The sequence below is a fragment of the Cnephaeus nilssonii genome (genome assembly GCF_951640355.1).
Source record: "Cnephaeus nilssonii genome assembly, chromosome: 11".
Lineage (NCBI taxonomy): Eukaryota > Metazoa > Chordata > Mammalia > Chiroptera > Vespertilionidae > Cnephaeus > Cnephaeus nilssonii.
Window position 1 is genome coordinate 69,839,059 of NC_137082.1, and position 17,998 is coordinate 69,857,056.

The 17,998-nt window shown below is 50.2% G+C and overlaps 1 protein-coding gene across 2 annotated transcripts in view; it reads left to right on the forward strand.

Moving 5' to 3' along the window:
• Positions 1–17,998, forward strand: part of JPH2 (junctophilin 2) — a 65,772-nt gene that overhangs the window by 16,146 nt on the left and 31,628 nt on the right. For both annotated transcript variants that reach the window (XR_013814219.1, XM_079784550.1), the window contains exon 2: positions 5,344–6,130. Coding sequence is in view for 1 of the 2 variants with exons in the window: in XM_079784550.1 (XP_079640676.1) it covers positions 5,344–6,130 (787 nt within the window). In the remaining variant the exon portion in view is untranslated. The remainder of the gene's footprint in view (positions 1–5,343; positions 6,131–17,998) is intronic.

Below are 17,998 nucleotides of genomic sequence, written 5' to 3' on the forward strand. Positions count from 1 at the left end.
CTTGGCCAGTGTGACTCAGTTGATTGGGCATCATCCAGTGCACCGAAAGGTCACTGGTTCAGTTCCCAGTTGGGGCACATGCCCAGGGTGCGGGCTGGTAGAAAGCATGCAGGAGGCAGCCTATCGATGCTTCACTCTCACATTGTTTCTCTCTCTCCTTCTCCCTTCCCCTCTCTGAAATCAATTAAAAAATCAATAAAAATGTTTCTTTAAAAACTAGCCTTTATTGAGCACTTCCTTTGTCCTAGCTGCCTCCCATATAGTTCAATTAATCTTTGATCAACCAACCCTCCATACTCCACTGTCAAGTCCCAGCCCATCATCTCTCCGGACCACTGCTGTGGCTGCCTAACGTTTATCTCTGTGCTGGTTGATTAAATGTAGTCTACCCCTGGCACTAGACTCCAAGCCCCTGAAGGCAGGGACCATGTCAATTTATTTATTGCTGTAGCTCCGGCACCTAGCACCAGGACTGCAGTATCCACAGCAAACAGTTGTTGAATTCAAAGGAATAAATGAAGTAGGTCTCATTACCTCCAATTTAGGATAAAACGAGGCTCAGCAGGTTTAACTAAATTATGCCTATTTTAAAACTATTCCGTGTCAGAGTTAAGGTTAAAACTCGGGTCATTCTCCACTAAACCAGAAGGGCACTTGCAGAGAGAAGGCGATACGCAGGTTTTATTAAATCTAGGAGCCTGGTCTGAGGGACTGGACTGTATGTACCATAGTCATGGCCCTCACTAGCCTTTGGTAAGTATCCCTGTAACTCCCAGAGTTTGAGCTGCTGAGCCTCAAGCCCTGAACAAGGGTGACAGTCACTGCCAATCACTACTGAGCACTTACCAAGTACTGAGTCGCGAGGAAAGGAAGATGTGGCCCCTGCCCCTGAGAGAACATAGGGTGGCAATCAGGAGAGAGACAGATTCATCAGGTGTTGACTGAGGGCTTCCTGGGGCTGGGAACTGTGCTAGATGCTGGGATCACAGCAGGGCTACCTAGACAAGGCTCCCTCTCTCTTGGAAGCCAAAGTCCGGTAGGAAAGGCTTACGGTGAACAAATGATCAAAATGAGTATCTAACTGCAACTGGGGAAAGTGCCAAGAAGAAGTACAGAGTGACACGACACCGCGTGGCAGTACCCAGGGAGTAGAGTTCAATAAATCTTCCTGGGTGAAGTCACATTTAAGCCAAGGCTTGGAATATCAACAGAGTTGGGCAGGGGAGGAGGGAGGCGAAGAGCACGCCAAGAAGAGGAAAGGAAGCATGTGCAAAGGCCCTGAAGCAGGAAGGTGAGTGGGACCAGAGAGCTGTTGGAGATGAGTCAGGACAGGCGGGCAGCCGCAGCCCACGCCAGGCCTTGTAGGCTGCTGAGAATCCTGCTCCTTACCCTGAGGGCAGTGGGAAACCCTGCAGTGTTTACCAGGCCACGTGAGGGGCCAGCCCGAAGGGGATCAGGAGGCACTTCCTTCCTCAGAGGGCCTCTGGCAGCCAGAAAACTGCATCGGGTCCCCCTTCCCTCCCTCTTCCAATGCATTCTTCCTGTCCCCCAGAGAGCACTGTCCTGTCTTAGAGAGAGTCAGGCTGCGGATGGCCCCAGCACTTGGCTTTTCCAATCCTTCCCAGAGAGCCGTCACTCCAGCCTCCCCTGGGTGTCTGTGCCTCTTGACACTTGCTTGTAAGTTTCCTAATATAGCTGGACTGTTTCCTCAACTGGCGACCAAGAGCTGCTCTTCTGTTGCGATCTTAGTTTTTCCTGGGCTTAAAGGGACCATGTCAGCCCATCTCATGCCAAATTTAAGCTAAAGGTAGTAGCGTTGATTTAATTTCACAAACTTGTCCAACCCAGAGATTAGATGTCTTCTCTCTTTCCCCAGTTTACCACCTTCTCTGCTCTCTTCTTGTTTACTTTTCCTTCTCCCCATTCCCCCGCCCCCTTTCTTCTGAGACAACTCAAAGGCACACGGCTAGACAGGGATGTGAGTTTTGGTTCTGGTGCTTTTATTAGCTGTGTCATCTTGGGGGAGTCTTATAGGAATCATTAAATACCTCTGCAGTCCTTTTCACAGAGCTCTTTTCTGATGGATAGAGCAGAAAGGAGAGCATAAACAGTTATAGAATGCATGTTGTTCATTATTCATTCACTCATTCAACAAATATTCATTGAGTACCCATTTGGTACTGTCCCAGACACTGAGGACAAAAAAGAACGAATCCATGTCTCCATGGAACTTACATCCCAGTGTGGCTGGTCATTGAAGGGAGGGGAGCCCTGATGTCCCTCTTGCTCCTGCCCACTGGTCAGAGGGGCTGCAAGCACCAGGGTCCCTCTCCAACAAATTAAAGCCGAATTTCTGGTGGTGAGGCCTAGGGGATCTGTATTTTATTTTCAGAACTTCTAAAGTGGGAGTCAGGATTGAGAACCATGGGCTCTGAGCATGAGCTCTGAGTGTCAGAAGACTTGGGTTTGAATCTGCCTTCTTAGCTCTCAGACTACCAACCTCCTCTCCTATAAACCAGCATCATCATGGGACCCACCTCACAGGACTCTGAGGGGTTTAAGTGAGCTCTTGACACTGTGCATGGTCCTGATGGGGTTCTTCATGGTGAAAGGTGGCGTGGGGAGGAGAGGAGGTTTGAGCTAGAGCCACCTGTGCTGGGGGAGGGAGGACCAGGCAGCGTGGAGTCATCTAGACACGCTGTCCTCCCCCTCCACAGTCACAGTGCCCCAATTTCTAGAAGCCCTACATGTCAACGTTAGGCCAAACCTCAGTGAGCTTCATGTTCAACCGTGTCATTGGCCGAGAGGGCAATGGAGGCCTTGAGAAGAGAAGAGAGTTGCTCAATGTCACACAATGAGATGGAGTTTCTGTATGGGTTCAGACAATCGGTCAGCAAATATTTGTGGAGCACCTTTCTGTGCCAGGCATTGTATCGGCAGGTGCTGGGGATACATCAGAGAACAAAACAGGAGAGATCCCCGCCCTCATGGAGCTTCCATTCTAGCAGGAAGAGAAAGACAATAAATACAGTAAACACATCATATGGCATGTTAAAAGGTAATACATGCAATAGAAAAAAAGTAAAAAGAGGTTGGGAATGTCTGGGTGCTTGTGGGGGTGCAGGCAGATTGCAATCAGGATAGGGCCCATGAAGCAAAAGACTTGACAGTTATCTGGAAGAACAGAGATACAAAGGGAACAACCCATGCAAAGGCCCCACTGGGAGCATGCCTGTTCGGCTGACCCAGGGTTCCCCTACCTGGCTGGCTGTTCAGTTACCCAGCCACCGGGGGCAGAGGATTTATTTAATGAGAAGAAGGCCATTTGGGATTATTTGGTAAACCAGGGGAAAGTATCGGCATGTGTTTAAAACCAAAGCCCTGGATTCCCTGCCCCCAATTCAGTGAACCTTGTGTCAGGTACTGTTCTGTATGCTGGAGGAGGCATGAAGATGAAGGCAGAGAACCGGCTTTCAGTGGTGCTGTTGGGGAGAGCAGGTGGATGGTGTGTGGGGGTAGGGGGAGATGATGAGTTGGTGGTAGCTGTGTCACATCTGGGGGGCTCCCATCTCCAGGCTGACATGTGGAGCTATAGAGGGAAGAAGGGGTTGAAGATATATTTGGCGCAGGGGGAGTCAGCAGGACATAGATGACAGTTATAAAAACCCGACGGTTCAATCACCCAGGGAGGATGGGGAGAAGGTTTTGAGAGCCCTGGGGAGCACAGCACATAAGGATGGTGGTGGAGTAGGAAGATATTTTGTCAGCTTTGTATTGACCTGTTCATTCAATTCAGGTGACCTCACACTCTAGCACAACTTTGTAGAATCACATTATTACACACGTATCTTTTCTTTCTGAATTTTTCAGAGATCTTAGCTCATTTAAACCTCAAACAACCCTATGAATTAAGAGGCAATTATCTCTGTTTGACAGGTGAGGAAGTTGAGGCACAGAGAGGTTAGGTCAAAGGTTGCACTGCTAGTAATGGCGGGGGCAGGATTTGGACCCAGCAGCCTGGCCTCTGCTGCCTGTGCTCCAAGACTACTACTCCGTGCTGCCTCTTTGCACGTGGTGGCCCACTCACAGTCTGATTCCCAGGAGCTCACGTGCTCACTCTTGGACACGCAAGGTCTCCTTGGCACACCACTATCCTGCATCCACATGGTCTTACCTGGTCTCAGTTTCACTAATGCCCACAACCTCACATACTCATTTATCCTAGAATATCTCCTCATATTGTGCTTTGGCTTGAACACCCAGACCCTCTCACATACCCATAATGTCACCTCCATGGAACCTTGGGTACTTAGAGATACACTGCATTGCACACTACGATCTCATAGCCACATGGCCTTGCACAAATACACACTCTCCCATGCTCTCCAACAGTCACATGCTTTCCGACATTCACACAACTGCAAACTCACTGTCGTATTCACTCATGAACTTGGACATTCACATCACCTGGCACACTACCATGACCATGCACACACATTTAACCTCACACACTGACAGAGCCTTGCGTGCTGCACAACTTTGCACTCTGACCCTCTAACAGTCTTGCACCCTCACTCAACTTGGCCTTTCCTTGCACTCAAGACCTCGAATGCTCTCATAAGCTTATGTTACATCATTATGACAGACGCACATGACCTTGGTCACCTTCTGTGCACTCACTGCCTTGCACATTCATGATTGTTCATGTTCCCACTACCTTGCACGCCCCCGCAAGTGTAAATATTCACATTACTGTACAAACCCAATGTCTTGCCTACTCACTCTTGCACCATCATTCTCTTGTATGTAATTTTAAATCTGTGCACACATTTCAATTCACAAACAGTCTCATCTGCTCATACAACTTCACACTTAAAATTGACTGCTAACCTCAACCTTGCTCTATTTTGCACACTAAAGGCTTTGGCGTGTTCCCACCAACAGAAATATCCACACCATGCAACCCCCTTCTGGCTTGCCCATTCGTGTTCTTGCACATTTGTTTAACCTCACTCCAGGGCCTCACCTGCTCACACAACTTTGCACATTGACGCTCTTATTCTCCCAACCTCACTATCTCGCACACTTGTGACCCTGTCATATTCCCACCAATGAAAATATTCATACCATTGCACAAATTCCTTGTGGCTTGTCCGCTCATGTTCTTGCACACGCGTGTAACCTCACACCCTCAGCGCCTGGCCTGTTTTCATGACTTCGAACTCCTTGCCCCTCCGATGGCCTTGCCCCTCCTGCCCTGGCACACCCAGGCCGCTGTGCACTCGCAGGGGCCCCATCCTGCCGCTCCACTGACTCGCCCTCTCGCCCTCTCCTCGCCCGCAGGGACTTACCAAGGCCAGTTCACCAACGGCATGCGCCACGGCTATGGTGTGCGCCAGAGTGTGCCTTACGGGATGGCCGTGGTGGTGCGCTCGCCGCTGCGCACGTCGCTGTCGTCCCTGCGCAGCGAGCACAGCAATGGCACGGTGGCCCCGGACTCGCCCGCCTCGCCGGCCGCGGACGGCCCGCCCCTGCCCTCGCCCGCCATCCCGCGCGGCGGCTTCGCGCTCAGCCTGCTGGCCAACGCCGAGGCGGCCGCGCGGGCGTCCAAGGGCGGCCTGTTCCAGCGGGGCGCGCTGCTGGGCAAGCTGCGGCGGGCCGAGTCGCGCGCGTCCCTGGGCAGCCAGCGCAGCCGCGTCAGCTTCCTCAAGAGCGACCTCAGCTCCGGCGCCAGCGACAACGCCTCCACCGCCAGCCTGGGCGAGGGCGTCGAGGTCGCCGACGAGGCCGCGCCCTTCGAGGCCGACATCGACGCCACCACCACGGAGACCTACATGGGCGAGTGGAAGAACGACAAGCGCTCGGGCTTCGGCGTCAGCGAGCGCTCCAGCGGCCTCCGCTACGAGGGCGAGTGGCTGGACAACCTGCGCCACGGCTACGGCTGCACCACGCTGCCCGACGGCCACCGCGAGGAGGGCAAGTACCGCCACAACGTGCTGGTCAAAGGCACCAAGCGCCGCGTGCTGCCGCTCAAGAGCAACAAGGTTCGCCAGAAGGTGGAGCACAGCATGGAGGGCGCCCAGCGCGCCGCCGCCATAGCGCGCCAGAAGGCCGAGATCGCCGCCTCCAGGTAGGACCCGGCGTGGGCACAGATGGGATGGGCCCGCTTGAGGAAAGGGGTCCTGGGACCGGGCCCCCTAGGAGGCCGTGTCTCCACACCTGTTTCTGCCCATTAAACACACACACACACACACACACACACACACACACACACACACGCCATCAGAACATCCTCCAGGACCTTTAGAGAGTTCACTGGAGGCGCTTCAAATCTGGTGTCACCTGTTCTCCCTCAACTACCCCCATCCACCCGTTTACCAACCCCTCCATACACTTAATCCTGCCATTCACCCAACCTTTCTAATATCCGCCTGAACAACCAACTCTTCACCAAACGATCCACCCTACCCACCCACCCACTCCACTTTCTGTTTATCAATTCAACTATCCAGTCACCTAGCCATCCACCCGACCACCCAGATACCCATCCAACCACCCAGTCACCCATCTGTTCACCCAACCCCTCCATTCACCTAACTTCTGTACTAAACACTTGAACAACCCTCCATTCACTCAACCTCTCCATCCATCCTACTCAACCTCTCCAACATCCATCTGAACAATTACCCATCCACTCAACCGTTTCTTCATCCACCCATCCAACTTACCATCTCTTTACCTACCCAACCATCCAGCCACCCAACCATCCAGACACCCATCCAAATATCCAGACACCCTTCAACCACCCATCCATCCCCTCATCTACAACAACCCACATTCACTCGACTGCTTCCATCTACAAGGCACCCATCCTAATATACAACCATGTTTCCATCCACTGAAACAACATCCACTGCCACTCACCCAGTCATCTGTCCATCCGTCCATCCGTCCATCCATTCGTCCGTCCATCCATCCATCCATCCATCCATCCATCCATCCATCCATCCAACCAACCAACCAACCACCTCCATCACCCAACCATTCTTCCATCCAACAATCCATCCACACTTCCATTTACTCAACCACTCTCACCTACCCATATGCCAGCCCTGCCTTCATCCATCCTCCTTGCATCCATATTCTAACATCTTTATGTCTTCTCATTGTACTTCATAAAAAGTTCTAACATTGTCTTCAAACATTTATAGCATCTCCTGTGTGCATGGCACTATTTTAAGTGGTTTACGAATATTGACTCATTCTGTTTCCTCAAGGACCTTGTAAGATCAATATTATTTTTATTTCCATGTTACAGATGAGCCAAATGAGAGATAAGGTGACTTGTCCCAAAACGTCCATGTAGTAAGTGGCCCTTCCCAATTTAGTTCCTACTTTCCTATTCAACCTCCTTTTCTACCATTCTTGACCTGGACCTGGATTTTTTCTCTGTGCTAGTTATGCTGGCCTTTTATCAGTTTTCTTTAGTTCTCCTGCCAGAGGGCTTTGGTTCTTCTGGTCCCTCTTTCTGGACGGCTCGTCTTTCCTCTTGCCTCTTAATTCCTACTTCTTCAGAGCTCAGGTCAAGCCTGAACCCCTTAGAGAGCTGATGATGCTCAGTCACTGTCACAGATGGACTATTACTCAGCCACATGGACATCTTCTTAGAATGTCTTACAGCAACGTTATGCTGCTTAGGTGACTTGTTTTTAACCTACCACTTAATAGAGGGGTCCCTATGTGCCAGTCATCGTTCTGAGGTCTTTACGGATATAAATTCATTCTATCTTTAATTCATTCTATCTTTAAAAGCTATTGATGAGGTAGGTACTGTTGTCAGTCCCTTTTTGCAAACGTGAGTGAGGTGCAGGGAAGCAGTGGGTGTGGAGAGACAATCGTAAAGGTACTTGCTTCCCAGTGCCCGTAGCAATCCTGCCCGTGGCTCTAAATGGACGGGGCTGGAGGCTGTGGCACCGTGGTCTTCAGAGTAAAGCAGACCTAGGGTCACATCTTGGCGTTACATGTTTTAGCTCAGAGACTTGGCAAATGGGTTTGCCTATCTGAGCTTCAGTTCCCCCATCCGTGGCACCACTGCTTCTCAGTAGTGTGTTCTTGGACAAATCAGTTTTCTTCTTCAACCTCAATTGTGCCATCTATTAAAATGGGGTTGGTCTAAGGGTTGAGAAGGATGGGTGCAGGTCCAGTGGCTGGTTCACAGCCCTATAGCAGGATGAGTTCCTTGGTAAGCCGACTTCAAGATGGAGGTTAGTGTGTTGGAAGTTTCTGGGGAGTGCTTTGAGGATCAGCTCTTGTGGGGGAAGAGAGGGGAGCAGGATTGGGCAGAGGGAGATGGGGCGGTCCCCACAGAGGCCTATGCCAACCACAGGGCCGTGCTACAGTGGAGCTGACCTTCATAGTCAAGTTGAGGTGAGGGAGCTGGATCTTTACATCCTCTCAGCTGGATGCAGGCGGCCCTCTGGAGAGAGGCATGACCTGGGGCTGGACGGTTCTCTTCAGCCAAGGGCAATCCCTAGACAGGGCTGACAGCCGGCAGCACTCTGAGCAGCTGGGGGTGGGGTGTAGAAATAATGTCTTCCGTCCTGAAGGGGGAACGGGGTGGCACATGACAGTATCCATTACAGTCTAGACACCTAGCAGAGGCTCAATAAGCCTTACTTGTCATGGTTGTCACTCAGTGTATTCATTTTACAGATGTGGGAACTGAGACCCTGAGAAGGAATGAAATATGCTCAAGACCACCTGGCAAGCAAGTGGGAGAACCAGGGCTTCAGCCCCTAGCTTTCTGATTCCAAGCTCTGCCCAGCACATCTTAGTATCGCTAAACTTTGTAAACTTTTAATTGTTGTGGATGTGTGAGCAGTTAGTATCATTAAGACGGAAAGAAGGTATGGGTAATGTTCATAAGACTTCTTCGTTAGGGGCAGGGCCAGGCTTATGACCAGGGTGATCATATAATTTGTTGTTTAAAACTGGACACTTTTATGAGTTAAAGGGGGCACTTTTAAAAAATAAAACGTGCATATTAGAATAATTTTAGATTAAATAATTTTAGAAAAGTTGCAAAGGTAGTACAGGAAGTTCCCACATACCGTCTGCCACGTTTCCCCTAATGTTAACTTCTTACATGACCATAATACATTTGTCAAAGCCAGTTTGTTCATTACTATTAACTAAACTCCAGTCTCCTGAGTGTCCTCTGGTCTGTGACAGGTTCTCCGTCTTTCCTGTTTTTCTTGACCTTGTCAGTTTCAAGGAATATTGGTCAGGTATTTTGAGACTGTCCCTCAATGCTGTTCTCATAATTAGACTGAGGTTATAGATCTGGGGGAAGAAGACCACAGAAATAAAGTGCCCTTCTCGTCATGTCATATCAGGAGCACAGGATCTCGACATGACTTACCATGGAAGATGTTGACCTTGATCACTTGGTGAAGGTGTTGTCTGCCAGGTTTCTCTGCTGTAAGTTACCATTTCCCCCTTGCCGTTCTCTGTTCTTAGGAATACATTAAGTTCAGCCCATACTTGAGAAGGAGAAGGTTCTGGAATTAAGCTCCAGACGGAGGAGTATCAATATATATTATTTGGAATTCGTCTGTAGGGAGGACTTGTCCCTTCTTCCAAATGGGACATTTTATTTATTTATTTTTTATTTATCTTTATTGCTGAAAGTATTACATATGTCCCTCTTTCTCCCCATTGACCCCTTCTGACCAGCACCGTCCCCCACCTCAGGCCTTCACCATGCTATGGTCTGTGTTCATGGGTTATGCATATGTACATATAAGTTCTTTGGTTCATCTCTTCCCACCCCCACCTTCCCTTTGAGATTTGACAGTCTGTTCCATGCTTCTATGTCTCTGGCTCTATTTTGTTCATCAGTTTATTTTGTTCTTTAGATTCCACATATGAGTGAGATCATGTGATACTTATCTTTCTCTGACTGGCTCATTTCGCTTACCATAATACTCTCCATGTCCAAATGGGACATTTTAAATTATTATGCTAAGTGTATGTAGTTATGACAGGCATAAGCAAGGACTGTCCCGGGACATAGCAGAGCTTAGAGTAGGTAAGAGTGTAGGCTCTTGCCCTGGCCGGCTTGGCTCAGGGGATAGAGCGTCAGCCTGCGGACTGAAGGGTCCCAGGTTCGATTCCGGCCAAGGGCACGTGCCTGGGTTGCAGGCTCGATCCCCAGTAGGGGTGTGCAGGAGGCAGCCGATCCATGATTCTCTCTCATCATTGATGTTTATATCTCTCTCTTCTCCCTTCCTCTCTGAAATCAATAAAAATACATATTAAAAAAAAAAAAAAAAGAGTGTAGGCTCTTGACTCGAAAGGCCATGAGTTGGAATTCTGGCCCTTGTGCTGAAGAGCTGTGTGTCCTTGCCAAGTTGCCTCACCACTCTGAGCCCTGGATTCTCTTTCCTCCTGGTGCTGTTTTGAGGAGTGGGTGAGCGAATGCCTGTAAAATGCCTGGCACAGAGCAGCCAGCGCTGAAAGCAGTCATTGTCATCATCTAACATGTTTGATTTTAAAGGCGAGGAAAAGGAGCTTGGGGACAAGGAAGGATTTCCCCAAGCTCTCACCTGTTGGGGCAGACTCTTGCCCCTCCCTGCCCCTCTGCTTTCCCTGCTCTCCTGCCCTTGGACGTGAAGGTGTTGAGCCCCTTCTGAGAAGCTGCCAGGCCCAAGAATGAGAAGGTGGTATCCAGCTCCCTGTACATGGTGCTGCCAGGGGGGGAGTGCAGGCGACATTTGGATTCCTCTTGTGTCCAAGGAAGTGTCCTCTGTGCCCACGGGGCTGGTGCCATGGCGGGGTGGGGGTCTGGGGGTGGGGCGGCTGCCTGGCTCAGTTTAAGCTCGGAGGGAATTTCCAATTAAGGAAATCTTTGGGATGGGAGGAAAAGCAGGGTTGTCTCCCTCCTGGGGGCGTTGGTGAGGAATCGGGCCACAGAGGAACAGAAAGCTTACCCTGTAGCCACCAGCCTCCAGGGCCCGCCAGGCCCGGGGGTTCTCTCCATTGTGACATTAGGCTCCTTGCCCCGGGCCTGCCTGGAACTTGTCAGCTCAGAGTTTAGGATCAAGACAGCTTTCCCAGAGGGAAGGGAGAAAGCTGGGATGTCTCTCCCCCCTAAAACGGGCTATGGCTTGAAAAAGATTCTAGACCTGCACTGTCCAATATGGCAGCCACTAGCCATATGTGGCCGCTCAGGATGGAGATGCGCTTTAAGTGCGAAACAGGCACTGGGCTCCACAGACTTGGGAAGAAAGGAATGTAAAGTAACCCATGAACCATTTTTTTATGTTGACAACTTGTTGAAATGGTTATATTTTAGATATATTGGGTTCGACAAAATGTATTATTATAATTAATTGCACCTGTCTCTTTTTTACTTTTGAATGTAGCTACTAGAAACTTTTAAAATGACATGTGTGACTCACATTATATTTTTATTGGGCAGTGTTTTTGCTCTAGACCAGGGGTGTGGGACATCCAGCCTGTGGGCCATATAAGGCCTGTGAAATCATTTGGTCTGGCTCTGTCAAGGCATTCGGGGTGAGTAAATTAAATGTTGGACCAAATATAGCAGGTTAATTTTCAAGTTGATATTTTTGTATGGCCTGCAAATGATGTTGTAAGTATCCACATGGCCCTGGGCAGAAAAAAAGGTTCCCCACCCCTGCCCTAGACCCACTCAGGCCCCAGGAGCTAGGCCAACCCCTTCACGGACCAGATGGGGAAACTGAGGGCTGGAAAGGGGTGAAAGGAACCCTAGCCGCTACGTGGTCGGTAGGAACTAAGCCTCCTGTCTTCTGATTTCGTGGTGAAGAACCCTTTCTGTAATACCTTTTAAGGCCATAAATACTGAGCCTGGGAGGGAAGCTGGGATGTTTGGGAAGGTGTCTAAACTTTTCTGGTTGCCATGCCAACGCCCTGATGAATGGCTCCCATCTGGAAGGAGCACAGTGAGTGGTTAACAGTGAGGCTTTGGGTCTGCCTCGCGCTTACCGTATCTTGCCTTCTCTCCAGACTTCAATTCTCTCATCTCTGGAAAAAGAATAACGATCTCTGCCTTGAAGTGTGTTCACGGGAGTTAAATCAGAGACTGTGTGTGAAGCCCTCAGCACAGGGCTGGAAGCAGGAAGTGCTCAATACATGTGAGCTGCTATTGCCTTTGTCTGGTTTTCTTGTTCTTGTGTGCAACCCAGCCCAGAGGCAGGGCTGGCCTGCAGGGGTTCTCAGCTGTCCCAGGGAGTGAGGCTTGGAACATCAGGGTTTGTACCTGAAGACAGGGCACCCTGAACTGGTCTGTCTGCGGCTTCTCCACCTCCACATCTTAGAGCTGGCTTTGTGAGCTACTGAGAAATGAGTTTCTCAGGTGAACAGGAACCCCGGGTGGTACAGTAGCTAAGAGCTTGGACTGTGGAGTTGAACAGACCCAGGTTTGAATCTGGTTTCAACTTCTTGTAAGCTGTGTGACCTTAAGCCAGTAACCTCGCCTCTCTGGATCCCATTTTCTTTTTTATTCCTCAAATGGGAATTATATTAAGTCTTCCTCCAAAGTATGGCTACAGAGTAAAAGAAATAGCCCATTAAAGGGCCGTGCTTTGAAGGCGTGCAGGGAGGTAGAAGCTGTTCTTGTGAATCACGTGCTCATTAAAGCGTCTCCCCTGAGAATGAATTCCCCGAGGGAAGGCCCTGTCTTCTCTCACAGTCCCTGCAACTGTTTTCCACGCTGGCGTCTTCTGCACAATTCCAGATTTTGTTAAATCCACGTACTACCTCTACTTACCATTTTCCCCTGCTTGCCGTTTAATCTCTGTCTTTAATTCAACTTACTTAAAACACATGCATTTATTGAAAAGGAAGACTTTTGAGTCACTGGTCAAAGTGGGAGACCCATACTCGGGAAATTCGGAAAAGAGAACGCTATTATTCAAGTCTGAGGTCAAACTCTTAGTGCCAGAGGTGCTGAGCTCAAAGTCTGCTCTCTTTTTGCTCAAAAGCAACTTTGGCAAGAGATCGGCAGGTATGAAATCCCTGTGGGCACCTGACCGAGGTCTGTCCCTTGACTCACAAGAAGAATGGACCTGGTGCCGTTTCAGGCTCACACTTTGCACTGCCAGCATCCATTTCCCTCACCACCAGGGTACGCAGACCACCCAGGGGGAAGAGGGCCTGACCCTGGGCCAGGTCTGAGGGAGGGTCTTGGTAATTGCCTGTGTTGGAGCCTGTTTATTTAGTTTTATTTAATAAATACCCATATAGTCTTTATTTCTGGGTTCCAGGCAGGATTCTAATTACCTTACATATAATAACTTACAAACAACAACCCTGAGGAAGGTACTCTTATTCCCATTTACAGATGAGGAAACCGAGGCACAGACAGGTTAAGTATCTCAAACAAGGTCGTTCAGCCGAGTAATGGCAGAGCTGGGAGTTGAGACCCCAGAGCCAAGAGACCTGGTTCTAGAATGTTCTTGACCAGGCTGACTTTTGGCCAGTTTTCTTTCACAGACTTTCATGAGTGCTTACTCTGTGCCAGGCTTGTGCTGAGCACTGGACACCCAGTGGTCAGTATCCTTGGGGACTCCCAGCTTAGTGGCAAAGGCAGACAGGGAGGGGACAGCATCTTGGGGGGTTCAAGGGAGGCATGAGCAGAGTGACTAACTGCCACAGGGTGGTCTGGCAAAGCAGATGGATGACGCTGGTTGAGAACTTGCCAACTGGAGAAGAGGGAGAGAAAGGTCATCCCAGGTAGAGGCATGGAGGTAGGAATGCGTGTGGTGTATTTTGGGAGCAGCGAGTCATTGGGGTCCTGGCGCGTGTGGGGAGAGAGATTAGAGATGAGGCTGGGACGGCAGCCTGGGGCCAGGTTAGGACGGGCTCTGAGTGCCAGGTTAAGGAGCTTCAGGTTTACTATGTGGCGGGCACGATCTGAGTGCTTAGCTGAATACACTTACCTAATTCTAACTGCAGCACATAGAGATCTTGCTTTTAACGTGGCCCAAATCACACAGCTAGCAAATGCTAGAGCTGAGATTCTGGCCCCGGACTTGGTGTTCTTATCCACTACACTGTTCTGCCACGCAGATTTAGTGAGCTTCTCTCTTTCTCTTCGCTTTCTTTTTCTTTTTTACATTGTTCAGAACAACATTCTTTTTTAATATATGTATACATACATATTTTTAAAATTGATTTCAGAGAGGAAAGGAGAGGGAGAGAGAGATAGAAACATCAATGATGAGAGAGAATCATTGATCAGCTGCCTCCTGCATGCCCCCCACTGGGGATCGAGCCTGCAACCCAGGCATGTGCCCTTGACTGGAATCGAACCCGGGACCCTTGAGTCCACAGGCCGACGCTCTATCCAATGAGCCAAACCAGCTAGGGCCAGAACAGCATTCTTGCTCAACTTTAAGGAAATTCAAAATAATAAGAGATAGAAAGTAGTACAACCCCTCTCCTATTTCCACCTGAGTTGAACCTCTGAAGTACTCTTGTTAACAGTTCACTTATGGCATTCTTCCACGTACTTATTCTGCACCCGCCCCCGTCTACCCCCCATAACTGGTACCACCTATATTATGTTCTTCAGCTCGCTTTTTTTACTTCCTATGTTTTGAGATCTTTTCATCTTATGCACACAGATCCGCCTTATTCTTTTAACTAGCTGCATAATATTCTATAGCGTGGATGTATTGTGATTTGCTTAACTGGATCCCCCTTCGATGGCAATCAAAACCATTTCTAGAATGCTCTTAGCCAGTCTGACCTTTGGCCAGTTTTCTGAAGATCCTGGGTTTTCATGGTTACAGATGAGGCTTCAGTGAACATCTTGCTCATATTCTTGCTCACGGAGCGGGTTAAAGGGATGGCTCAGCCAGGCACCTTCTCCAGTCAGACACCTTCGCGCTTCATTGGAACACATTGGAAGTAGAATGGTAATTAAGCCGGGCCTTTGCAAGGGACTGACTCCTGACTCTCAGTAGACATTCAATGGGTATTGAAGAATGATTGTTCCAAGGGGTGCAAATTATTTGCCTGCTGGGGGGTCCCCATGTCTCTGCCTGTCCCTGCTTGCACAGATCTACATTTAATGGGTTACATTTCTAGAAATGGAATTGCCGAGTCAAACAGAACGTGCACGTCAATTGTTATCAGAACTCCAGAGGGTAGCACCCAATTTATACTCTACCCCCCACCACCAATAGGGCAAAGAGGGCTGCTCTCCTCATACCCTCGACAGCACCATGGATTATCAGTCTTTTTCATTTTTGCCAAATTGTTTGAAGACAAGGAGGCGTTCCATGAGCCCAGTGGCCACCGTTCACTGCCCATGCCCATAGAGGCCACCGTTCACTGCCCTTGCTCTCTCTCTTTCTGGCTCGTGTCCCGAGATTCCTGGATATGGGGGCTCCATTGATGGGGTGAAACTCCCTTGAAATGTTGGACAGTCACCCCACCCCAGACTCCTGCCATCCATCGCATCCCTCCTTCTAGAATTACCAGATGGACAGAATCCCTTTGCTCCCAGAAACTGGAGACCGGGGTGAATGGAATGTCCCGAGTTGTCAGCGCCAGACTCTCCTGACATACACGAGGCAGCTGTGACTCCATGGCCGGCCTCTGAGTTGAGTGTCTGGGGGAGAGAGAGAAGAGCTTGCCTGGGTCTCTGGCAAAATACAGGGACGACGCGTTTAGGGGAGCCAGGCCTTCCAAGCTTGGGGAGTGGAGAACCAGAGGAAAGACCCTGAGAGCTCCCATCAGCCCTCAGAAAAAGCTGGTCAGAGTGGAGATGCACCTTCGGGAAGATGCCGCCCAATGTGCTCATTTCACAGGTGGAGAAACTGAGGCCTAGAAAGGAACAGTGACTCGGGGTCAGAGCAGAGAGAGGAGTGTGGCCAGAGGGCTCTTGTGAGACCTTGGTTGGCTTCTGGGTCACATTGCAAAAATCAGCGAGGCAGGGGACAGGGCTCTGGGAGGCGGGAAGGAATGTTTTTATCTCTCTCGGCCCCGCACTCTACGAAATGTGCTTACGATCCGGCTCCAGAACCTTTCCAGCTTAATTTTTTCAGCCTAAACAGCAGAGTTGGAAAACAGACAGGCCAATAGCCCTCAGTAGGAGAGAAAAACGCCCCTTCCCCCCAATGCAAGGGTTTCCCTACGTCTCAGTGAAAGGTCCAACGGCATGAAGCCAGTGCTTGGCCCCGAGTAATGTCAGGGACTCGGGGGTCAACGCCAGATGGGCCCAGACAGAGGTGTTAGACTAACAGTCATAATGAGAATGGTAGTGGCTGCCGCGGGGTATGGGCTTGAGGGCTCAGATTCAGGGTCAGGCTGCCTGGGTTCTTTCTAGTCCTGGACACTTGCTGGAAGTGACTTTCCCCGAAACCTTCCGTACCTCCATTTCTTCATCTCAAAGATGGCGGTCACACAAGAACCTGCCTTGTTGGGCATATGAGAGGATCAAGTGCTTCGGACAATGCCTGGCACAGCTCAGTGCCCCGCTCTCACTACCGAGTGCCAGGCTCCGTGCCACTTCCCTATATTGCATCATCTCATGTAATCCTCATGAGGGAGGTGCCATTTATTATATTAACCCATTTCACAGATGAGGAAACTAGCCCCAAATCCCACAATAACTGGCACAGCAAGGCTTCAAATTCCCTGTTGGAAGGGAAAGTCTTTGAGCTCTAACATTTCATGTGACTATCCTGCCTCGACCTTGGTGCGGGGCCATACTTTTTTGTATGCCAGAACTGTTGATGTCATAGGCCGGGGAGGTGGAGAAATTGAGGTACAGACCCCGCTCTGTTGCTCGCTGGCTGTGTGTCCTTGATCCATTCGGAGCCTCACTCTAATCGTCTATAGAACAGGGCAGTAACAACTTGCCTCCCAGATCGTGCAGGATTTAGGTGCAGGTAAGTTGAGTGGGAGGTGATGCTAGGAAGGAGGAGTCGAGAAGAAGTGAGTGGGTAGAATGACGCAGGGAAGAAGGAAAAGCCAATATAAATGAGTTGATGTGTGTAGAGGACTTTGCATGGTCTTGACGCTCAGTGGGTGCTGGATACGGAGAGGCCGTGGTCAGTTTTACCATCATTCTTCTTACCCCGGAGACTCAGTGGCTCAGAGAGGCCAGCAGGCTCCTCCTCCACGCTTCATCTTCCCCCAGTGCCGTCCGTTTTGTACCCCTGGGTTTCCAAGGCCCAGTCTAACTTCCACCTGACTTCCTACGTTCATACCAGTGAGTCTGTGCCATTGAGAGAGGAGTTAAAAATAAAGCCCAGCCTTCAACTCCTTCAAGTAAACACCCAGCTCTCTAAAAATAGCCCCTTTGCCACAGGTCTCTCTCTGGAGCCAGGCCGGCCTGAGGGATGGAACTTGGCGAAGCTGTTGTCACAGCCAGGTAGGCCCCAGGCCAAGCGTCCACGTCACCCCACCGGGCCTCCGAGCCTCTGGTCCGGAGGGGAACCGAGTGCCCCTTATTTGTCTCCAGCCTCTTTTCTGTCTCTCCTGCCACCAGCCCCTCTCGCCACACCACTGACAGGGCCTTCCTCCTGCCCTGTACTCTCCTCCTCACAGCAGCTGGAGTGAGCTTTTCAGAATGTAGGCCTGGCCATGCCACTCCAGTGAGCAAAACTTCCATGGGGCCTTTAGTTTGGATTTCCCTGAAAGCAGAGCCTGAGACAGGGATTTGGGTGCAGGTAAGTTGAGTGGGAGGTGATGCCAGGAAGGAGGAGTCGAGAGGAAGTGAGTGGGTAGAGTGACGCAGGGAAGAAGGAAAAGCCAATATAAATGTCTGTTATTGAGTCGTCACTGAAGGCCAGAGGCTGGGACCTCATACGGAGCACCTCCAGATTGTGTACCTGTGGGGTGGGGGCTGGGTGGACAAAGCATTACCCATTGGCTCCAGCCCCCCATTCACGGAAGACTTCTCCTGGGGCATAACCCCCCGGGACTTAGTGATGTGCTT